This window comes from Podarcis liolepis, assembly GCF_965112155.1.
Source record: "Podarcis liolepis genome assembly, chromosome: 7".
NCBI classification, from domain to species: Eukaryota; Metazoa; Chordata; class Lepidosauria; order Squamata; family Lacertidae; genus Podarcis; species Podarcis liolepis.
In genome coordinates, this window is record NC_139561.1 from 36,190,029 (window position 1) to 36,215,320 (window position 25,292).

Consider the following 25,292-nt stretch of genomic DNA (forward strand, 5'->3'; position numbering starts at 1 on the left):
TGGCACTGTGAGTTAAACCACGGAGCCTAGGGCTTGCTGATCAGGAGGTCAGCGATCCGAATCCCCGTGACGGGGTGAGTTTCCGTTGCTTGGTCCCTGCTCCTGCCAACCTAGCAGTTTGAAAGCACGACAAAGTACAAGTAGATAAATAGGTACTGCTCCGGCAGGAAGGTAAACGGCATTTCCGTGCGCTGCTCTGGTTCACCAGTAGCAGCTTAGTCATGCTGGCCACATGACCCGGAAGCTGTACGCCGGCTCCCTCGGCCAATAAAGCGAGATGAGCGCCGCAACCCCAGAGTCGGTCACGACTGGACCTAATGGTCAGGGGTCCCTTTTTTTGCTTAGACGTTTAGTCGTGTCCGACTCTTCGTGACCCCATGGACCAGAACCTGGAGGAAGTGCAGAGGAAGCGATTAAATTTGAGCTAAACAATTAATTCTCCCTTCCTCTATTTAATCCCCTATTTAAGCTATGAATGTGGAGCAAATGAACAACATAAATATGTACGGCCATGTGGGCTAGTAAAACTTCTTATGGCCTAATCACTTTTATGAACTTAATTGCTTGGGTGCTACCTCCAGCACAACCTCTATGTACCACAATCACATATTAACATTATGCACCATAAGGCTAAGAGTTTCACAGTAAGACCTGAAAAAACTAGATTGGTTGTGTGGGCCCCATTTCTGAACAGAACCAATTTAAGATGGAGAGAGATGTCAAAGTTTCCAACAGAGGTTTAGGCCAGAATGAAGGAGAGTTACAAGGAGCTCAAAAGGGTTAGGCTAAAACAGCTGCGAACTTTATGCCAGGGCAAAGCAACTGATTTCAACACATATTTTAACGTTCTTGCACTATAATGAATTTCTAAGGGATTCCACTGAAATAGATGGTGTATCCTATTCTTTGGGAGCTATTGCCTATGTTCCTGCACAGCTCCCAAGCTGCAGGGTCTTCTAAACTTCCGCATCCCTGAGGAAGTCATTAGTTATATTATATCAGCTGCAAATGCAACATTATCAGCCCAAATAAATACCAGTATTGATCTGAAGCCATGCAAGACGCTTAACAGCATCAAATAGAAATATGGAATGCTAACTCAAATACTAAGCATTATAAACTCAACTCTGTCAGACAAGAACCTGCAAATAAGACAGATAGTGTCCGAAATTCAGATATATGACTTTTATTCAAGTTTCTTGATCTTCCAGTACCAAAGCTCTTGCTCCCTTTTTGCTGTGAACACTTGGAACTGGTTCACACGTTGGCTTCAAATCCTCATGATGTGGTGGGGAAAGTATGGGCATGTGCCCTTCTCCACATAAGAAGCATGAAACATGAGCGCACAGGGGGGCATAACCATTCATGCCAAAGTCTCCTCTTTGGGGGGGGGAGCCCCTGTGGCCCAACACATAGAGCCACTTGTGTAACGTGTCACCACTTTTATCACACGTTATCTTGTTGCCTCTGGGGTTGATTTATATTTCAGTATCCTGCTTTATCACAAACTTGATTCTTCAAATCAGCTTACAAGCCACAAAAATGTAGAGTAATAGATATCAACCACAAGACATACACCAGTGATGAGAGGACTGGAAACTAAAAACAAAAACATAGCCGCAAATGAAACAGATCAACACAGTATCTAATACTCTAACTGTGTAAGGGTATGCCTGGGCAAATAAAATTCAAATGCCTAGGCAAATAAAATTGGATTGACCAAGAGCCTAACAATGGTTGTAGCTGGTAAAATATTACCTATGGAGGGCACTTGAAAGGCAGAGCACCATCATGGACAAGGTCTGTTACATAGGAAGATAGAGAACTGCCTTATTAAAGTAAGGCTGTCATTCTAGCCCAGTACTGTCCGCTCTGGCTGGCAGCAGCTCTCTAGGGTTTCTGGAAGGGGATTTTCCAATCACTTGCTATCTGAACCTTACAAATGGTGATGCAGAGATCAAACCTTAGACCTTCAGTGTGCAAAACAGATGAGCCACATCTGAGCCATAGAACTTTCCCCCTTCTCTGGGCGCTCTCTTCTAACCTCAGGAGGAGGAGGAGCTCAGAGAAGGGCTTCCCAAATGATCCCTAAGAACAGGCAGGTTCATTTTGTGTGAAGAAGCCAAGATCAAGTGCTACCTTTGGTTAGAGAGAAGATTTTGTATCTGTGCACTGTTTTTTCAATTTCAGATACTCTGCTGCTGATTTTCTCCTCCTTTATTTTAATGGATTTTGTTTAAATACCTATTTTTCTATTTATAGAAATCTCTGCCATTATTGCAGAGGAACTCATATTATTACAAGAGTGGGGAGTTGTAGTTCTTGGGTTTTGTTGACTTTGATTATGTAACAAAGCTGTAAAATGAGTGTGTGTGTGTGTGTGTGTGTGTGTGTGTAAAGGTGGGTGGGTCCATCTTCCAATCTTAAAATTGCCACTAATTAAGACACACAACTTGTCAACCCATTTTCCAATCCATGTGCAAGAAGTTAAGACTGTACCTGGGTTTGAGAGTTGCCGTTTGTTTGTTTTTATGTAGAGCCTGCTCTACCCAGACATAACACATGCATAGGCAAGTGAGGCAGAGTGCTAAAACATTTATGTGTTCTTTTCCTTAATGTGTACAAAGTATTCCTGCAGCAGCTGGTGCACCTCTGCTTGCATCTCCAGAAGGCAAGATGCTTCCCAGCACTATGAACCCAACCATCACCTAATCAAGGGTGAGTGAGCCAGCAGCTACACGCCTCCCGTCATGAACAAGGACTACTTTACAGCTCCCGAAAGAAACTGCCTATTGTCAAACACATTTACAAAACGGAGAGGGCCATGTTGGAATAAACAGACACACAGCCACAGCATACATACATACAGAGAGAGAGAGAGAGAGAGAGAGAGAGAGAGAGAGAGAGAGAGAGAGAAAGGCCGGCCAGATTCTGTAGGTGGAGGGGAGGAATACTATCAGGCTTTACACAGCATATTTGCTTCAAAAACTTCTATTTGGCACCTCCTTTTACAAATACCTACCCTGAAATGGCAATCCCTTTGACGGATTTTCAAGCTTATTCTTTTAGCACCACCCCCTGGTGGTGGCTTGTTCCAACTAACCTTAGTGAAGATTAACCACCATTTAGGGTTTGGATGCCACACTAAACTGTGGTTAAACAAAAACAGAAGCTTCTAATCTTCCCACAGCTGAAAATCTTTTTCATAAAGTACTGTGAACCTATTCCTATCAGTGAATATGCTCTTCCTTCTTGGAAGGCCTGCTGAAATAAAAATGCTTTCCACATGCACCATAGAGTACAGATTGTTGGCGCTGGTCTGCAGGCGTCTCTGCACTAAAGGCTCTACTTTAAACAGTTGCAGAGTGACCCTCCAGCGCATGCAGTACCACACAGATAACCCTAGTGATCAGGCAGCGATATAATAAATAATGCAATGTCCTGGTTGATAAGTTGTTTAAGTCATTGTATACAGTGGTACCTCGGGTTAAGTACTTAATTCGTTCCGGAGGTCCATTCTTAACCTGAAACTGTTCTTAACCTGAAGCACCACTTTAGCTAATGGGGCCTCCTGCTGCTGCCATGCTGCTGGAGCACAATTTTTGTTTTCTTCCTGAAGCAAAATTCTTAACCTGAGGTAATATTTCTGGGTTAGCGGAGTCTGTAACCTGAAGCATATGTAACCTGAAGCGTATGTAACCCGAGGTACCACTGTACTTACTAACCACAAAACCTTAAACCTGGCTAACTTGCATCTCAGCAGACAATGCAGTTCCCTCAGCAACAGCCACAATCCATATATTTCTGGAACAAGTATAAGGGCAGGCCTATATAGAGTGCACTGCAATAACTCAGTCCTGAGGCTAACAATGTATGGACCAGCATAGCCAAGCTATCCCTATGCAAGAACAGCTGTAGCTGACATACCAGCAGAAACAGTAGAAAGCCACCAAGGCCACTTGGGGCCCCAAGGACAAGGAGCATTTCCGAGAGAGCACAACCAACTCCAGAGCAAGTAACTGATCTATATCCTCAACCACTCTTCCACAGGACATCCAGAATTCAGTTTGCTAGCCCTCAGCCAGCAAATCACTGTGCCCTGACACTGTTACACTCAAGGCACCAGAGTGCAGTCCAGAAACTCTTCACCCAGGTGATTCAGGACCGCTGGTGGCAATGGCAAGGCTATGGAGCCATGTCAACATTTCCAAGTCAACTGTCTCCGCTTCTGAGAGGAAACTAGGAAGCTACCTCATACCAAGTCAAACCATTGGTCCACTGAGCTCAACACTGGCAGCAGCTCTCCAGGATTTCACATGGGGGCTCCAACTGGAGATGCTGGGGATTGGGTCTCGGACCTTCTGAGATGCTCTACCACTAAGCTACAACCCTTCCCAGGTATTCCGGGTTGCAACAGATTCGAAAGGGCTGATATCTGAACTACAGTGAGTCCCAAGCGTCCTGGCGTTCAAGGTCTCGCAAACAGAAGTTTGCTGACAACCTCTCCACAACTTCTGTGAATCTTATTTTAAATTCCTAGATGGCAGCCCCAAAGTTTCCAGGCTCCTGGAAACTAAATGCCCAGCATGCTTTTCCATTCTTTTCTCAAGGCCTGACCACCTATTCCCAACAACGCCTTGCTTCAGAAATAATTGCACTCACTTGAGTGGCTCAAAACACTCTGGATCTATCCCCAGCGTTTTGAACACTTAAAATAATTCCACTGAATTAACGCAGAATTGTGGGAAGGGAGTGAGGAGGTGAGGGAGTTTCACAGGCAAACTGTCTAGAAGTTTTATTGCTTATATAAAAAAAGATAAAACAACACTAAGGGTTTTTTCCCCTTTAATAATCTAATATAATTACTGTCAGAATTGCAACTGGAAAAGCAAAGTTGCTTTTTTATTTTAATTTTATTAAGAAGAAGTGAACAAAGACTACCCAAGGCACCACAATAAAATTACATTAACTGTAAAATTACATTATTAATTCTTTAATCTCACTTGAGGCCTCAAGCTGTTGCTATGTCCAATTACCCAGCTAACCACCTGTCAGAATTGTAAAGCTAGTTTAACATTACCTCCAGGACAGTTGTGTGCCCTGTGTTCGGTCAGGTCTGCCAGCGAATCGAAGTCCTGCTGACAGTTATCGCAGGTGTAAATTGACTCGTCCTCCATGTCTTCATCTTCCTCATTTCTCTCTTCCTGGCTTGTAATGCTGTTCCTCTCTTCCAAGGCCCGGCTGTCCCTCGTATCATTCTCCAGTTCCCCTCCAAGACCTCCTGCCAGCAAGAACAGACGCTGCGGTAAGTTGGGATTGCATGGAAGTTTCAAAAAACGGAACAACTCGATTATGTTAGCAAGTCATATAACGGCACTTTCATTACGATCCCTCTCACACTTTCAGTTTATTGAAAATACAGTAATTACATCATCATCATTATTACTATTACTACTACTGCTACTGCTACTACTCACCCCTTCACCCTTAGGTCCCAGGGCGGGTTGCAATATTAAAACACAATGTTTTAAAAAAGTGGTTTTGAACAGTTTACAATCAAAAAAGTAAGGTGGGTCCTAAAAATATGCACTTCAAGTGCCAAAAGCCGGGGCAAAGAGGTGTGCCTTCAGCATTCACTGGGAGCTGTATAGTGAATGTGCTAAATATACCTCTGTGGGAGGGAGTTCCACAACGTGGGAGCTGCCACAGGAAATGCCATCTCCCAGGCCACCCCACTTCAAGCCTATTAGGGTGGAGGAACTACGAAGAGGGCCCCCTCTGCCAATAGCAGCACCTGAGACGGTCTATAGTGGGGGTGGATTACATTGACAGGGTGTGTGTATCTAAATGGTCTCTAAGTAGCACACCATAATGATGTCTTTAGTAGCTATTTATTTTAATTTTTATTCCTTCCTCGCTTTTGTTCTAATAGAACACATGCTTTACTTTCTTATTTCATCCCTTAACAGAAAATAATGCTGATTGTCAGCGATATTATTTCAACCATTATTATTTCTACACTACACTGAAAATTGACGAGGTTTAATTACTGCCTAATAATAAGGCTGACATGCCATTTTTCAACTCTTTAATTCCCCTCCGCCAGCCAGAAAATAATGACCACTCAAATACTAAACAGTAAAATGAAGAGAGAAATCAAAGTATATTCGAAGGCACTTTTCTGAAACAGCCAGAGCTACCTTGCTAAACAGGACAAAGAAAAGCCACACTGCTGAATACCTGCAGGCTGATTAAGATGAAAAGGAGAAATGTCCACCTAAAAGCTCTCCCCATGGTGCTGCAGCCTTATGGCGCGGCTGTGAATCTGAAATCTCCATCACTATCGCTAAAACCCTGTCTGTAGGAACATAGGAAGCTGCATTAAACTGAATCAGACCACTCATCCATTGAGCTCAGCACTGCCTATACTGACTTGTAGCAGCTCTCCAGGGTTTAAGGTAAGGGTCCTTCCCAGCCCTACCTGGTGATGCCAAGGATTGAATCTGGTGATACCTTCTGCATGCAAATTGGTTGTTCCACCACTAAGCTATGGTACTTCCCCAAACCAAATGGATTGTCCATTTGGTTCCTCCATGCAGAAGAACCAAATGGATAATCCAATCAACTGCAGAAAGGCAGTGCTGGGCCCAGGCCCAGAGTACAGCCATCTATCCATGCAGCTAGAAGCATCAATCTGTAAATTCAACCTGGCTTCTGTATAGCCCAGCTTTTAAACCAGGAACAGGTAGCCTTGGGTAAAATTTCATGTTGCACTTGGCCTAATTCATGGGGGCAGCACAAGCAGAGGAAAAACAGGAGTGGCAGAAACAGTAAGAAAAGGGGTATCCCCACTTACCTTTGGCTCAACCCACCCCACAGTTCTGGCCCTAGACCTGTCTACCATGAGTAACATAAGAACTGTCTGCTGGATCAGGCCAATTGTATATCTAGTTCAGCATCCTGTTCTCAAAATGGCCAACCAGATGCCTGTGGGAAACCAGTGAGCAGGACCTGAGCACAAGAGCCCTCCCTCTGTTTCCATCAACTGGTATTTCGAAGCATCACTGCCTCCAACTGTAGATGCAGAGCATAGTCATCATGGCTGGTGGCCACTGATAGTCCTATTCTCCTTGAATTTGTCTAATTCTCTTTTAAAGTCATCCAGGTTGGTGGCAACAAAACATGCAAGAGCTTATTTGATTGGTATCTCACTCCTGGTTTTTAGAAAACAGTGATGACTTCAAAACAAGGATGTTCAACAGTCAAACTGCTTGTATTTTTCTTAACCTTAAAAAAATCTGCAGATTGGGAAGGCTTCGAAAAGCAGTAGAGGACCTGGGACCATCAAAAGCCTGTCACCCTAATAATGCCATTATTCTCACCAGGCATTTGGGAGACAGCTTGGAAGAATTATTTGTTTGTAGATCAAGGGGCCCCAAATGCCTCAAAAGCCTAGAAGCTGGCTGTTCATGTACACATAGTAGACCCCACAAAACAAATCCTCAGCTCTCTAGAAAATCAACATGGGAAATCCTTAAACTGGTGCTAATGGTCGAGAGAATTATTTCCAAGTTATAAGTTAGGATTTTAGCACATTGTTTGCCATTTGTATAATCCCTTTAAGAAAACAACTCATGGATCAATGGCTCCCATCTCTGAAGCTGGAAAGACAGTTAACATTGACCAACACTGATAAACTGGAACTCGGCCAAGAAATACAATTTATTTCACACACAAAACTGCTAACCCAGTGTTGCAGCTATTGGTGGGGTTCCTTTTAACTCAAGCCCCTGAAAACCAAAATTTCACAAATTCACCGCACTGAGCAAGCTAGCATCAATCTACTAATAGGGGACAAAAAAATCCACTGTATAGTTTTCTAGGGAGTAATCACAGTGGGTGACACCCTTTGGATAGAAATGGAAATATTAAAAATCAATGCATGAGCTTTCAGTGTATCATAAGATCTCTCAATGTTTAAATCAACACCACATTTTCAGATTCAGCAGTTGTTACACTATACCAGCACATTAGCCACAGAAACCTTCCATTAAAATATCTAGCTGTTGAGCTTTGTGCTGGTCACAGGATTTGGAAAGAAATTCCATTTTTCAAGTAACCACCTACATCTGAACTCGTGTTGATTCAAGCAAAGTGCCATTTTCACAGTCTTATGCTTGTTTTTTACGATCTCCTTTTTCACTTTTGTAAAAAAAATAAGACAGTAGTGGGGGAAAGAAAGCCATAGACCTAGATGGCTCTGTAGTACTATTTGTATTATAATGACAATAATAAGCCACAGTTAAGTCCGCATTTTCCTCCAAGACTGCATTCCAATTATCACTTTCCATTTTGTCATATTTACTGGGTGCACCTTTTGAGCGTCTTCGCATTCCAAATGCAAATCACGAACATTAACGCCAATTCAATCTCTTAAAAACCTGTGTGTCCTGTAGAGCTGATAGTTAATAAATCAGGATGCCAACTCACTGGTTTTATAAGGCTGAAACCTATAAAAAGAGTCCAAGTATATAAATTTAATTTAAAGAACTGCCATCCAAATCTGCCCTAGCCACTAATGGAAAACGTACGAGCAGCCGAACGCTGCCGAAGACCTGAAAAAAAGTTGGGGTGAAAATTCATCCAAGGGACCTATTTTTGTTATTCATTTCTAAAGCACTCAGAGTATTTTGCAATTCGTATTTAAGCACCCCTCTGAGATAGCTCGTTGATATTTTTTCATTTTAAAGTTAGGCTGCAAGCCTGCTCAAAATCGCCCACAACCACCACAGGGGGATCACTAGAAATGCTTGTGTGGTGGCAGACGCTCCAAACCGGGTCTGTGAGATGTCAAAGACCCCTTCCCAATAGGCCTGGAGATCAAAAAGGTGTTAACAGGAAGACTTTCAACACAGTCAGGGCAGAGCCAGGCAACTGGTTTAGACTTAGTGCCAGGCTACCTAAAAGGGGCATTCCTCTCTAAACTAGGGGTAGCAATCATGGTGATCTCAAGAGACTGGAGGACTACAATTCCCATCATCCCTTGCCACTGACTCATTGACTGAGGCTGATGGGAGTTGTAGACCACAACATCTGAAGGGCCCCCACACTGGCCTCCCACTGCTCTATACAAACCAGTCTGTCCACTGTGGTTAGGAAGAACTGCCCCTTTTGTACATCCTGCCACCAGCAGAAGTACAGTTCACGTGTGTAAGGAAAAAGGCCTTCTTGGCTGTGGCACCCAGAATATGTAGCTCCCTTCCCCAGGAAATGTAACATGCCCCCTATTTATTAATGTTTGTCCATTCTCTGAAGATTTGATTTTGGCAGGTCTTTGGTTTACGTTATGAATTATTCTTTTGGTTTCACTGTGTATAGAAATTATGTCATTTTTTCAGATTTCCTGTTGCTTTTCTCTTTTAAAAAAGTAATTACAGTATATCTGTTTAAAATTATGATATTATATTAGGATGTGTGCTTTTATTTTGTTATGTTACCTGCCTTGAGGGTTTGTATGTTTTGCTTATTCATTAGATTTACATGGCTGTCCATCAGTAAAGATTCCCTTAATAGCTTACAAATGAGACAATATTAAATTTATGTTGTAGAATCACTAAAAACAATAACAAACAACAGTCAAAATAAAACTCTGCTCTTTCCTTATAACAGAGACGACATAGCCAGTTTACCATGTGGATTAAAAGCATATTAAGTCACAAGGGGCCACGGTTATTTTAAAATGGAGTTTTTAAAGCTGAGTCAATAAAAAGACTGCAGACACTGAGAAGGCTATTCCATAACTGGGGTGCCACCACCAAAAGTGTCTCTTCTCTTGTGGCCACTTACAATAGAGCCTGTAAGTGGAGTGAGGTATGATCAATTAAAATTAATGAACGTAAGTGGCTACGTCCATTACTTTAACTGGGTTGACTTTTGAGTATCACTAATGTTCGGATATAAACCTATTAGGAACATATGAAGCTGCCTTCTACTAAATCAGACCAATGGGCCTGTCTACCTTAGTAAAGTTTACACTGACTGGCAGCAGGTCTCTGAGATTCCAGATGGGTCTCTTCCAGCCCTAACCTAGAGATGCAATTGGGGATTCAACTCAGGACCTTCTTCGTGAAAGGAGGATGTTCTGCCACTGGGCTGTGGCCTTTTCCCCAAATTACTAATACAGAGCCCAGCATAAACTATATATCCAAATAACAACTCATCATGCCACCTCTGCAGTTCAATCTGCAGCAGGGACATCTCTCACACACATGGGATGTGCATGCAGCGTTCCCATGCAGGAATTATACCCATCTTGCATTAAATGGCTCTTAAGACTTCTGTGCATAAAATCCTTCTTTCCCCACTCTCTCCCTCAATAAAGGGAGGAGGGAAGGAACACAACTGCAATACGCAAACATGGGGGAAAAAATTATTTGGTCCAGCACGTAGTTAATGGTGTTGGCTTCCTAAGACTTACAACTTAATAAAATTGATCTCACTGCAGCACTGTAATGAAGAACAGTAGGATATGGCTACCCTTGAACCACGGAAAATTGTATATTGTTACCTCCTCCTGACCTCCTAGCGCTGCGACCATTCTAACTTCTCCAAGCTGTCATTTGTCCGATTTTGACGGCAGATGGAAGAGGAGAGCAAACACAGCGAAGGAAAGGAGGGTAGGGGTGAACAAGCCTTTACCGGGTAGGTCTGCTTAGCAATATTAACACAAGCCAATGGCACAGGGAGCACCCAGTGCTATACATGTGGCATATATGGGGAAAAGGATGGAAAATACAAACACAGTTACTATGCAGAGCCCTTTTAGGTGGCCTTCTGCTATATATACATGCAGGAAAATGGTCCTATGGCAAACAAATCAGACCACAGACCATTGCTCAGTGGTAAAGAAACTGCCTTGCATGCAGAAGGTTCCAGGTTCAATCCCTAATCTCCAGGTAGGGGTGGAAATATCTCCTGCCTTAAACACTGGAAAGTCATTGCCAGCCCGTGTAGGTAATACACATTGACTGGCAGAAGCTCTACAGCGTTTCAGACATGGGCCATTCCCAGCCCCACCTGGAGATGCTGTGGAACCTGGGACTGGGTGGCTTCAATTTTCACCGTGTGAGAGGGGGAAGACACAAAACATTTCCTCACCTTTCCAGTCTTGCAATCAAGCTATGGTCCTGTATGCTAATTGCAAATTCAATTCTCTGAGCACTGATCCTTACATAAATGTAACAGCCCCTAATTCAAGAGTACCCTGGACATAATTCAGTTGGTTACAGAGTGGTGCTGATAACACTAAGGTTGCAGGTTCAATTCCCCATATGGGACAGCTGCATATTCCTGAATTGCTGGGGGTTGGACTACGTGGGTCCCTTCCAACTCTACAGTTCTATTATTCTACCTGGAAGGTAACAGAAATATGAAAGCTCCTTAGGCTAAAAACCTAGTGTCCAATTTTGGGAAAGGATATTTGAAGAATTAAGCCACGTTGCAAGATAAGATGTACACTGTGACACTTTTTCAGGAAGAACAAGCAAATCTCCATGACAAGTATCTAAATCGCCTTCCTTTTCATGGCAGCAGATGAGCTTACAGTGCCAAACTGGAAAAGTCTGGAAAATTTACATATTGCTGTGTAGAAACAAAAAAATATGGACAACAGCGCTGACCAAAAAATTGACCAATCAAGTAAGAGCTCCAGCAGGCAGATGCAATTTAGATTATTTTCTTGAAATATTTTACAGAATTTTCTGTTACAAGTTCTGGTTTTTGGCATCTTCCGGAATCACAACTTCAGGTTCTGTTCTGTCAGGGTGGGGGGTGGGGTGGAATGTTCAGTAGATTTTGTAACTAATTTGAAAATAAATAAAACATATTAAAACGAAAATGTCCCCAGAACAGTCCAATGAGGATTAAGCATGCTCAGTGGCCAAGGCACACTGTCTGGCTGTGGGAAGGGGGACAGGGGCAGAAAAATGAGCAGGGAATGGAATCTCCTGGAAAGGGGCAAGGTTGATTGGCAGGAACTCTGAGCAGCCGATCTCCACACTACGTGATTTTGTTGCTGGTCCCACTTGTACTACTTAGTTAACAAGTAAGTAGAATCCGTCATTGAATGCTGCTAATTTTTTCACGCTGATCAAACTGCGCGTCATTTCATTTTCCATTATAGCCAGAATCTCCTACAGGAGTGCTCATATTAAGTTTCTTTATTTTCATCACCAGAAACATGTCATCTTTAATCAGCTTTTCTTTCCCCTTGCTTAAGAATTAGGAAGTAGTTTTTCTTTGTGCCTTTACTGCCCTTTTTTTTTAGATTCGTTATTAAAAACTTAAAATCATACAAACATGTATAACATGCCAAGCACATTCCTCAATGGCTCCTAAACCAACCTTTTCATTAGCTTTTAACATTTTCTTAGGGTCATTTTCCACAGAAAGGCAAATACACACAAAAGGAGCCCGCTTGCAATTACTCTTCATGCTCTCCCTAAACACTTATGCTACTAAAGTGTGAAATGTCTTCTAAACACAAAGACAGATCTCTGGGAAGTAATTACAAAAAAATGCATTCAGGGGCAATAATTCTATATTAACTGTCAGCAGCATACATCTTCTGAAAAGGCACTTGTTACAGAAGAATTATGTGTGGCAGAGGAAGGCACCAAAGGCAACAGAAAATTGCAAGGATGTATTAAACCTTAAGACTCCAGCTCCCTCATCAAGGGTCAACTTATGCTTAAATCATTACCTTGACGTCAAACCTGAATCTGCCTAAAAGTCATTTAAGAGATGTTAACGTGTAAACTCAGTGAACTTGCATGGAGTAAACCAATATCTCTTTAAAAACGAAAAAGAAAAAGAACACCTTCCACAAGTAGTTTATTAAATTCTGCATCTTTGTTGGTTTCAGTTACTGCTGGCTTCTAAAAAATTGGATCCTGTGGTTAAACGACCTAAAATTATCATTTGGGGCAAGGGGAGTTCACGCCATGATTGGACATGCTACGTGACACACACAACTTTGAAACCATTTGACTCTACATCAGACATGGGGAACCTGTGGCCCTCCAGATGTTGTCAATCTCCAGTCCCAGCCAACATGGTTAATAGTCAAGGGAGATGTGAGGTGTAGTCCAACAACATCTTGAGGCCACCAGCTTGGCTACTCCCACCCCAAAACATAAAGTCCAAAAATGGGCATGGACAGTTGTATTGTTCCCTCTTTGTCATCTAGCCTAGGTATGGGGAGCTTTTGGCCCTCCAGATGTTACTGAACTACAACTCCCATCATTCCTGACCATCGGTCATTTTTACAGGGGCTGATGGGAGTTTAAGCAACTTCTGGAGGGCCAAGGGTTCTACACACATCTAGCCCTCCTCTGCTGAGAGGGGGTGGGGTGTTCATATTTGTGGTGCTCAGTTCTGCTTAGGGGCCTGGCAGAGGAGATGGTTGGTGCTGCAATTTCTCCTTCTGCTGTCGCTTCATTTAAACCAACATTTATACTCATGTCACTCTGCTTGGGTGCTTAGGTTTGTGGTCAGAAAGAAAACAAGAGGAACTACACCAGAATGATCCTTGGATGAGTTATGTGACAACTGTTTGATCCTGGCTTATTTTAGCTAAATGCTCTTAAAACAAACCACAGCTCCACGCATCCATAAACCATCCCAAACTATGGTTTGCTGTAAAATGAAAGCAGAAATTTCCCCCTCTTACATATGACAGAGGGGAGGAGGGAAAGACAGCGCACGAATCTGAAGCCTGCCATGGCAATCATTCTGACCAGATGTGGGAAGCAGTGGGTACTCCAAATGTTATTGGACTCCAACTCCAATCAGCCCCAAACAGCATGTCCAGTGGTCATGGATGGTGTGTGTTGGAGTTCAGCATCTACAGGGCCACAAGTTCCCTGTTCCTGGAGGATTAGATGACTGTTTGAACCGAGCTAGATTACTATGTCCAAGAGTCGCAGCCTTTTCTTTAATGGTAACGGAACGGAGAGAGGCTAAACACCAAAAAGGGATGCAGCTTAAGTAATTAAATAAAGTCTCGCCAGAGTTTTCATTAGTAACATTTTTATTTGCCTGGGTGCTCCCTGCTTCTCATATTTCTTCCAAGGATCCTTAATTGGGCTCTAGTATCTGATGGAAAGTTCCTCGAGTCCTCTCATCCTCAAAGGGCACCCAGGAAAGGTGGGGGACCAGGACTGCTCATAATACAATTTTCCAGACAGAGCTAATAATGACTGTCTCCCACTAATGAAAGGGGGGGGGGGAAGGTTGCTGCTGTAATTAAGCTTGAGAAGAGTTCAATTGGTGGGGGAAGAGAATTAAATTTATTTACATGCTGTTCTGCTGCTGATGAAGCACTAGCTATTTGGGAGGCCTCCTAATTAACCCTAATTTAGTTCCTGTACACTCTTTTTGTATTCTCATTCCCCACATACTTCCAGCAAGGTAAACGGATATAATAATAATAATAATAATAATAATAATAATAATAATAATAATAAGTGGGCTTCTTTGCAATGGACTTTTAAGGCCCAGAATTAGGCCTTAAATTGTTAAATTTGCATTCTAGCATTTTTTCAATGCTGACAATTAAGAAAAACCACACTTGAGAGTTTGACTCACCGCAGAAGCACAATATATAGCAATGCCTTGGGAGAGAGGAGATTACACAGAGAAAATTCTTTTCTGTAACCTTCTTGCAGACATTTTCCTGCCAATGTTCTCTCCCCCCATACCACTCTCTCTCTCTTTTTTTTTTTTTTACAGGGATGCAATGCCAGGAAGAACTGCTTCCCTATGGACCATATCTTCAGAGAACTGCAGTAGGAGGGCAGCGGAGACCAAGAGATCCCATGTCGAACACAACAAGGCTAATTCAAAAAAAAGGGGGGGGAGAGGAACACTACATTTCTTACATCTCACAATGTTCTGCTGTTTTGTCCCTCTGTAACCTTGGTCTGTTAGGCAGGAATTATCACACTGAAAGTTACACTGCTTTTCCTTCTGCGTCTTAAGGAGGGAGAAATTTTCTCAACATTTACTCTTATTATTTAAAAAAAACTTTGTTTTTTATTAAAAACAGTTCTCAGTGGATCACAGGTTGGGGATTATCATTATCAAACTAGAATGTATCTGTTCTAAAGCAGTCTTCACCAATCAAGTGCCCTCCAGCAGATGTTTCGGACCACAACTACCATCAGCCTACAGTGGTGTTCATCAACCTTGGGTCCCCAGATGTTGCTGGACCAGAACTCCCATCATCCTTGATAACTGTCTAAGGTGGCTGAGGATGATGGGAGATGTAGTCCAACAACATCTGGGGACTAGACTCAAGGTTGAAGAACACTGAGCTGGAGGCTCTAAGGTGGCTCTAAAGAGATTATTCTTCCCAAGGCACTGTGCCTGCTGTTTATAGGCAGATTCAGTGTTAGAAATTCACCAGGGGCAGGTGTATTTTGCACTTGGCTATCAGCCATGCAAGTAAAGATGCCCAGGCACCAGGATGGTGCCTGATGTCTCCACCATCTACAGGTGCATGCCTGGGAATCCTTGGATCTTGACTGTTTTCACATACTAGCAACACATCTCATAGAATTGTATCCATGATATTTTATCTGCACAATCAGAATGAATTTCAGGAACTAAAAAGTCGCATTGAAAAATATGACTTTTGAGTTGTCTGGCCCAAAAATGGCAACTAAGCATTCCATTTTGGCGACTGTAACACTGGTTTAAGAGCCTAGCTTATATAGCTGAGTTTCAAATACTGGGCAGATTCCATTCATCCACAAAAGAGCATTCATCCTAGGCAACATCTCATTTACATATTTCTTTCCTCATTTCTACAAGAGCTGATACTTTTATTAACTGTTCTGAAAACTGCTCCCCTTCTCCATCACTCATTTATCATGACCATTCCCTAAAATGCTTCTCTTTCTTCAGACTCCTGAACATCAGATGTTTGGACAAGAAGTACAATTTGTGGGGCCCTGCACAACACTCCCAGCTCCAATGGTTCTTCTATTTTATGAACATAACTTTCTATGAAAGCGGCTGTCCAAGAGGGTTGGATTTTGGGACACTCCCACCACATGTGGAGATATGCGCCTATAGAAGTATAACCTCTCCAGCATTTTGGTAAGGTTCCTGGATGTATTGACACCAATTTCCTTTATGTCAGATGCCATCGATAGATAAGTTTCAAAGTGAATTCCCTTCTTTTGGCTGAGATGGATTTAAAGGGAGGTTTGGAACACATTGTAGTCCATTGGGTAGAGTTTATTTCATAATCTATGTCAAGATGTTTGAAAACCAAGGTACCACCGTACAGTATAGTATTTTCTATATGGTGCCCTACATGACTCACTCATTTAATAACATCCTAAAAGGGGTCCCCATCCCAAAAACCTGGACTTCCTCCAAAATAGTCTCTATCCCAAAACCATTCAAAGATAGCCTCAAAGTAGAATCATATTGCCCAATCTCACTGATAAATCAGGACTACAAAATATTCACATAAACCCTGACAAACTGCCTAAAAGTCTTCCTACACAAACTAATAGCCCCAGACCAAGCTGGCTTCATCTCTGGTTAAAACATAACGAATTTCATCAAGAAGTTACTGAATCTGATCAATCATAGCAAAATAACTAAAAATCCACTGACAATTATGTCCCTAGATATACTCAAAGTCTTTGATTGCTTAGAGTGGAAATACCTCCTAGCAGTATTAACTAGCATGAATTTCGGTCCCTCCGTACTATAAACCCTCAGACAAATTTACTCCCAAGCCTCAGCTAAATGCACAATCAACAACTTCTTCTTCTTCTTCGGCAATCACTTGTAGCCGAGTAAGATCGTCTTCCATAAACATGGTTTTAACAATGAGTCCGTAAGTAACTGTGGAGGCCAGTTCTGGATCCACATGTCCTTCCACAGTGGGGACATTGGTTTCTGGGCAGGAGCTGATCACGGTGTGGATTTACCAAGCGTGCCTTCCTCTTAGCACGTTTCTCCCTTGCGTCCTGAGTTCGAGTGTCTTCAAAGCCCATGACACCTTTGGTAAAGGCTGTTCTCCAACTGGAGCGCTCACAGGCCAGTGTTTCCCAGTTGTCAGTGTTTATACTACATTTTTTTAGATCTGCCTTGAGACAGTCTTTAAACCTCTTTTGTTGACCACCAGCATTACGCTTTCCATTTTAAAGTTCAGAATAGAGTAGTTGCTTTGGAAGACAATCATCAGGCACCCACCCAACATGACCAGTCCAACGAAGCTGATGTTGAAGAATCATTGCTTCAACACTGGTGATCTTTGTTTCTTCCAGTACACTGATATTAGTTCGCCTGTCTTCCCAAGTGATGATTAGCCATGATCAAAATGATCGTTCTTCCAAAATTAACCTACTTATTCCAAACCCTTCCAATCTGGATTCTGCCAATCCAACTCCATAAATGGCAGAAAAAATTACAGTCATTCATTTTCTCATACAAAAAGTCAAGAATAAGCCCCAAATATTTGCACCTTCCCCACTCAGAAGGGGGTTGGGGAATTCCCACGCTGATAAAACTCCCCTCAACACTGAATAGATTCACACTATCCATGCCTGGAAACAAAAAGTAGCTATAGTGGTACCTCGGGTTACATACTGTCAGAGCTGCTCCCAGATCCTAGCTCACAGAGGATCACGCTAGCCAGCGTTCACTTTATAAAAGTCTTTATTGAGTTACAGTTTCCATTCTCAAGCTGCCGCGTGCAGCTCTACGTCTTATAAGCTAGACCGGCGAAGCTCCGTCTGAGTCTCCGCCCCCTGTACACCAACTTAATACCCTAGCCTTACTCCACCTTTTCCGCCTGACCGTTCTTCTCTGGGTCCCTCTGCCCCCCGTGGTCTCTTCCTTCCTGGACTCTTCTGACGCTGACCCCCCGGACCCTTCTGTCTCCTTGCGTCGGGCTTTAGGACCTGGCTCCCTTTCCGGGCTGCTTACTGCGCCGCCTTCCTGTGCATTTGAACTTGTCGCGCGCGCCCAACCTCCCACTTTCCGCTTGACCGTTTCTTCGCTCCCCGATGGAGGTGTGGCCACTCCTGACTCATGCCCTCCCCCCTGCTGCGAGCTGCCAGAGCTCGATACCTGGCGCCCTTCCTCTCCACTGCGCTCTGTTGGTGACGCTGGCCCCGATTTCCAACTGCTGCCCTCTGAACCCCCTCTGGACCCTTCTTCCTGGGGTGTCCCCCTTGGCTCCCCCCTTGCTCTGGCCACTGGTGCTCCTTTCTGTGAATCTTCTGATTCACTGGAAAGACTCGGAGATCTCGGGTCGTCGTCATCACTCATCTTTTCTTCGGACTCCTCCCCCTCGCTCTCTGTTTCCTCCCTTGCCCTCGCCTCTGCTCCTGAACCCCTGACACATACGCTTCAGGTTACAGACTCCGCTAACCCAGAAATAGTACCTCGGGTTAAGAACTTTGCTTCAGGATGAGAACAGAAATCATGCTCCGGCGCGTGGCGGCAGCGGGAGGCCCCATTAGCTAAAGTGGTGCTTCAGGTTAAGAACAGTTTCAGGTTAAGAACGGACCTCCGAAACAAATTAAGTACTTAACCCGAGGTACCACTGTAAAGTGAATTTGTGATCCCTGGAGAGCATATAGAACTTGCAGATCTCAGCTTTGGAGTAGATTGGTGAATCTCCAACATGCATGTCATGTCAGAGTGAGTCTTTTTGATCACTAAAACTATTTGTATTAAATGTCCAACCTTAACCTTGGCTACTGCTGGCTTTCTGCAATGGTTACTGCAAAAGTCATTTGGTGAGATTTAAAAATAGGGGGAAATGAGATTAAGATGTACAGTAGTAGATAATTTAGTCAAAAGGAATGTTAGGGAAGCCTATGAAAAGAGGTTTTATTTTTTTAAGAAAACAAAGTTTGTAAAAGAAAACCAAGCCCAGCATGCACAGTTTGGTATTCTGCATTCACAGATTAATAAACTATATTAACAAGTGGCAGAAACAAAATTTTGCAGTGTAGAATGCTCCTGTTCACTGTTCCAAGTAGCCAGCGAGCCAGCTATGTATGCTTCCAGGATGCTTCATGCCATTCCATCTAGCTTTCTTTTTCACCCTGAATCATCATTTTGGGGCCATACACACTGAGGTCTTCTGGGTCCCCCCTGTTTCCTTGAGCCTGATGCATGCAGGTTACCATGTTTGCTACATGAGCAATGGCATTCAGCCACACTTGAACCACTGGTAATAGAAGGAATTGCTAGTTGTCGGCCCTAATGATGTTGTGAGGTTTTCTTAGTTGATTGATCTTTTGCCTTCATGCTAAGAGATTAGTCAATCAAGCGTAAACAAATTTGCATGTCACAATCTCTTTAAGAGAGTGGGGGCAGGGATAGCAGGACAATGTTCAATGTTTGGTAGAAGGAAAGTCAACATTTCCTGTTCCAATATGGTTAAATGCCAAAATCAAAATGCCCTTAGGAATTGAACATAAGTAGTTTACTCATTTAAAATTGTCCTCCATCAGTTAAAGAACCAAAGCTTTAGTTGATTAATGTGATGGCAAAACTGGGGAAGGTTTTTAGCCTTATGATTCAGTGAAAATGCATGTCATCTGACAATACTGTATTATAACCATCGTTTTTACTTTTGGGTGTATATTATTATAAATTTCATACGGTTTTACATTAGCCTATAGTTCATTATTCTGATACATGATAAAAATACTTCACTTTTCAACAAACTATACATCCGTCAGTTGTTTGTTAATTATAAAAAATAAAATCTAGCTGTGTTTGGGCCCTTAGTCCAAATTGTTAACCTTGGTGGGTCTTACCATAACGTGACAGAATTGAACTAGAAAATTCCTCTGCTTGGGATTAAAAGGGATGTGTACTGGACTAAAGTTCAAAAATGTTAATTAAAAGCTGATCTTTCCTAAAATGCCTCCAAGGGCACATGAGCCAAATAAAAGCGAAGGTTTGGGAGGGGGAGGGAAATCCCTTTGTTTTGGTGATATGTCTGTTGTGATGGAATTAGAACTTGTGGGTAGGGGAAGGTCTGCATAAATCTCTAGTTTTTAAGTGCAGTTCTTTCAGAAATAAGATGCATCAGAAATGCAACAAAACACTGAGTCAGAGTGGCATTAAATCTGAATGTTACTGAACGATGTGCTCTTAAAATGAATTGTTGCCTTCATTTGCTTAAGTATCGCCAGCAATTTATGACTGATGAGGGTGAGAGCCTTCAGTTTATTGATACTTATGCCTCGCTAATGTAATTTGGCTGTTAAGTGACAAGGAAAGAACAAACACAAGGATTTTTTTAAAAAGGATCAAGAAGAGCAGTATTTTGTATATTGCGGATGTCATCCTCCTACCATGTCCTTCTGCGGACAAAAGAAGGCTTTCAGGGGTGGTCAAGGGCCTAGTGGCCGCTCCTTTTACTGTTGGATTATTTAGGAAAGCACGTAGTTGATGGTGTGTTAGTACAGTGGTACCTCGGGTTAAGAACTTAATTTGTTCCGGAGGTCCGTTCTTGACCTGAAACTGTTCTTAACCTAAGGTACTACTTTAGCTAATGGGGCCTCCCGCTGCTGCTGCGCCGCCGAAGCATAATTTCTGTTCTCATCCTGAAGCAAAGTTCTTAACACGAAGTACTACTTCCGGGTTAGCGGAGTCTGTAACCTGAAGCATTTGTAACCCAAAGCGTTTGTAACCTGAGGTACCACTACTTACTTAAAACTTTTCTATGCCATAAAGACCACTTACCATTTCTGCAGAGAAAAATTCTGTCGAAATGGCCCAGTGCCTATGCCAAAGCCTACTGACAGCCATAATCAATAACGTTGTGGCCATTTCAATCCCAAGTTGTCGTCATGTTGTTGTTATTGCTTCCTACACCCCTGCCCCGAGAACCTAAGGCTCACTGCACCTGGGCCCACAATGAGGGTAATTTACAATATGTAATTGTTCCATGTAAAATCAATAAGGGTCTGTCTAGAAAACCACACTATGGCCTGGTTCAGATGTAATGAGCAACCATGGTTTCCCACAACATCAACAAGCATGAATGAACTTTGACCTTGCATACTTCCACTTCTCTTCTCTTCCTTCTCTTTCACATATGCAAGGAGATAGGAAGCAAAATTTAAAACCAGTATTAAAACTGATGTTGGTTTGTTCCTATTGACTAGAGTTGCATTGTCCAAAGCCATGTTGGCTGGAGCTGATGGGAGTTTTGAACCAAACAACATCTGGAGGGCACCAGGATGTCCACTGCTTGTATAGACAGACTGGCTTTGCAAGTACCCAGAGATACCAGGGATTCAACCTGGGGTCTTCTGCATGAACAACATGTGCCCTATCTCTGAGATACATCCCTTTCCCAAATCTGGCTCTTCTTGACCACCGAAAGACACTGCATTATCTGGGTGCGCAGGGTCGATGGGCAGCTCCCTGTATTCAACCATCAAGAGATACACCAAGCTTCATTCAGACACCCTGCCAGTTTAAAGATATTTTCTGAAGCTCTGTTTTCAAGTGTTTTGTTGCTGGTTTCTGCCTGGTCCTGCTGGAAAATGACCTCAGCAATGGGAGATTATCCCAGTCCATTCAATCTTACTACCGGGAATGATTTCCTAATACTCAGCCGAAGGTTTCTTGTGCTTCAAGTTCATCCCGTTATTGCTAGTTATGCTCCCTCGGGCCTTCCTAGAACAACAGATCTAATTTGTATCCAAAAAAACACCTACGGTTTTCATCTGAACTCATCCCTTTTCTTGGCCACTGTATGGGGGGGGGGGGACAATAAAGAAGGAACCAAAACTTGCAGAAAAGCAGCTGCTGTCAGGAAAAGGAAACTGAGAAAGGGAGATGAGCCTTCCTCCTGTTACGCTCGCAAGCTGTGGCAATAACCAACCTCACAGGGAGCAGCCATTCTTCAAGGAGAAGTGAGATGCAGGTTCTTTGAATGCAACCAGAATTAAAGAGGAAAATTTGTAGGACAAAAGACTCCCAAGGTTTGAAAAGGCCTCTCACTCCAAAAGAACAGGAAGAATGAGGATGGAATCATCAGTATATTTATTTATTTAGACCATGTGCACCCTGCTCTTCAGCCAAAAAGCCCCCCAGGGTGGCTTACATGCAATCCATTAAAACAAGACAGTCCCTGCCCGCAGGCTTACAATCTGAAAAGAAACACGACGCACAAGGGAAAAGGGAAAGGGAGGGAAGAGGAAAAAATCAAACTCAGGCATCAGTTCTTAAGCAGTTGTTCATATAAATGACCAGCTGGCACCATTCAGGGATAGGAGGTGCCTGATGGAGCTGGTCTTTTGGAATGATGGAATGGATGGAAATGATGGAATGAGCCTTGTGTTTCCCATCTTCCCATATTAGAGCAGTGTTTCTTCTTCCTTTCGACTTCAAAGAAGCTCTTTCCATATCAACTTCCTTGCCGAAGGGGGAAAAAATGGGAAAGTGGTCTTTCAGAGGAGCCGACTTTCAGAGGAGTCTACTCGTAAAAGGACACCTCTAGCAGGACAGATCCCTAAAGCATCATGTCAACCAGAAGCAAGCAGTGAGGTCAAACTATTTGTGTACTGGAGAGCACAGAGGGAATATATCATAAAGCACATAAACACAGGCTCTGGACATGTAGCTAATCTAGCCTCCAATGGTCAGTAGGAGTTTGGTCCTTACCAGCTTTGTCATGCTCCTTGCTAGAAGAGCGCTAACCGGAAAAAAGACCTGGCACTCCTTGAAGGGAATCCTATATCCTGGACATAAAGAGGGCTTCCTGTCTGGTCTTTCCTAAACAGGGAAGTCTTCCTGCTTTTCATCATCACCCTCAGCTCCATCTTCTGACTTGTTCCCTACCTGCCATTCCTGCTTTTCCCTGTGCTCCAACATCCAGCGTGTCTTTTATTCTGGTTTCTGCTGTTTATCTACTCTGATGCCTAGTTGGTTAATCAGCACTGATTTCTGGCCTGCAAAGTCACTTAAATAACACAGATGGAGCCCAGAGAGAAAAGTTCTAATAACGCTTTACCAAGCAAAACTGAACAAAAACAGTATAATTGGAGGAGAAAGGAATAGGCATGCTTTTGTCTTTCTTAGGTCAGGCCTTGTATGCAACAGGAAGTCAACCAACCAAATATATAGCCAATCAGAGAATGTGCCACCTCAGCAAAGATCATGCCCCTCTTGGATGGTTGCAAAGCAGCACCTCCAGCAGTCCCTGTGCTTGGCTAGCTGACCTCAGCATTAACAGAATTAACCCTTAAATTGCATACAGAATGATCTCTGCTGCTGCAATTCCAACCGTTCCTTGACCTCAGCTTCCCGGCTCGGGTGGGACAGAGGTCTAACACGCGCCCTTGAGGCAGCTCACATTTTTATGCTAAATGAAGCCTTGGCATCTACAGGCAAATAGCAGGTCTCTGAACCACTGGCATCTTTGTCCAACTCTCCTGGCATTGCTCCTTCTGTTGCAGAAAATTGCCCAGCGGTTGATTCTCCCAGCAAAAGGTCCATTTCCTGAAGCCTCTTTCTAATCCAGGCCACAAATGCACTACTGCATCAACAGAACATGCCAGATGACTGTTCAAGGAAAAGTTTTGCTCCCTCAGCAAGCTGTGAACACCTCTAGAACCACACCACAAGGGACGTTAAGAATCGATTTATGGGACGTCTGTTTCCATGACAGATGGGAGCGTACTGAAGAACCTCGGCACAGCTGTGGGGTCTGAAAGAGCCACTTCAGAAAGAATTAAATTTTTCATAGTCCTCCATGTCCTTAAGGTGATGCGGCCACAGGATGTCAGTCTCTAACAGAACACGGAACCCAGGGGATCTTCTGTCACTCCAGCTAACAGCTTAGTTGTTCAAAGGAAAAACATTCCATTTTCTGCTGGGCTTGTCCAGATATGAACTAAAATTCAGTCACAGGAAGTAATCTTATCTTACAGGCAAAAAAGGCAAGCTCTCTCTCTCTCTCTCTTTCACTCCCTTGAAGCATGTGATGAAAGCAGGGCTTAAATCTTACTTTTAGCACAAAGATTTGCTCCCCCCCCAACCCCCAAAAAAGTACATAACTAAATGGATACCTCTTGCAGTATTATTTCACAATTGGCCTTGCTCCCTAAAATATAATTCTGGAATGTCAAACTTAAAGGCAAAAGCAAAGTGCAGTCACTGCATTAAAAAGGCAAAACACAAAAACTATTCCCCCCCTGCACCTACAAAAAAAGAGAGATGGGTTGATTGAATTTATATCCCACTTTTTTCTCCAAGGAGCTCATAGTTTGCCTCTAAACCAGTTTGGTTGTCTAGAGCAATGTTCTTCAACCATGAGTTGGTCCCCAGAAATGGTTGGACTACAATTACCATAATCTCATAATCATCCCAACATGCTGTGTATGTTGAGACCTTTTTGTACCAGATATTAACCTAATTAGTTCCATCCCAAAATATGTGATGCTTGTTCTGCACTTGTGTAGAAATGATCTCTTAGTGTTGTTGTAATATTTTCCACAAGTGCTAAAAATGTTTTTGTTAGCATATTTGTTTGGAAATGTTGTTGACTGATAATTTTATAATGTCTACTTGTTTTTTAAAGTCTGATTGTCTTTTCTTATTACTATTTTATACTATATTGTATAGACCTCCTAGCGGTTCTCAACCTGTGGGTCCCCAGATGTTGTTGGACTACAATTGCCATCATCCCTGAACTAGGGATGATGGGAGTTGTAGTCCAACGACATCTGGAGACCCACAGGTTGAGAACTGCTGACTGGGGTTTTTTTATTTAAAAAGGTGGTCTATGAATCTTCTTAAATAAGCTAAGACTCTCAGAAACTGCAGAATGGACATTTCCCATCCTCCCCACCTACATCCTCTTCCCAATCCCAATATTTTTTTTTCAAAATATAGTCCGCCCCCCCCCCACATGGTCTGAGGGACCGGCCCCCTGCTGAAAAAGTTTGCTGACCCCTGCAATAAAGTATGATTCTACTGATCAATGTTGCATTGATCAGCAGCCCACTATGGTTAGCCACCCAACTCAAGCATCTCAGACACTCAACTGATAATTATAAGCTCTGGGCAAGGACCTGTAACAACTGCCAATATATTCCTAGGTAAAAAGAAGTATTCATCAGACCCACTTTCAAGTACACAGCACTGAAATATCTCTTAATATGCAGATGCCCTGGTTACAAGGGTGGATTTAATATCATGAAATGCACCTGGGCTTCTTGGCAGAAACT

The 25,292-nt window shown here is 42.9% G+C and overlaps 1 protein-coding gene across 3 annotated transcripts in view; it reads right to left on the reverse strand.

Annotated features, from left to right (window-relative positions):
* ZNF423 (zinc finger protein 423) overlaps positions 1-25,292 on the reverse strand; it is a 325,427-nt gene that overhangs the window by 213,219 nt on the left and 86,916 nt on the right. For all 3 annotated transcript variants that reach the window (XM_083513508.1, XM_083513507.1, XM_083513509.1), the window contains exon 3: positions 5,081-5,281. In XM_083513508.1, coding sequence (XP_083369634.1) covers positions 5,081-5,281 — 201 coding nt within the window. The remainder of the gene's footprint in view (positions 1-5,080; positions 5,282-25,292) is intronic.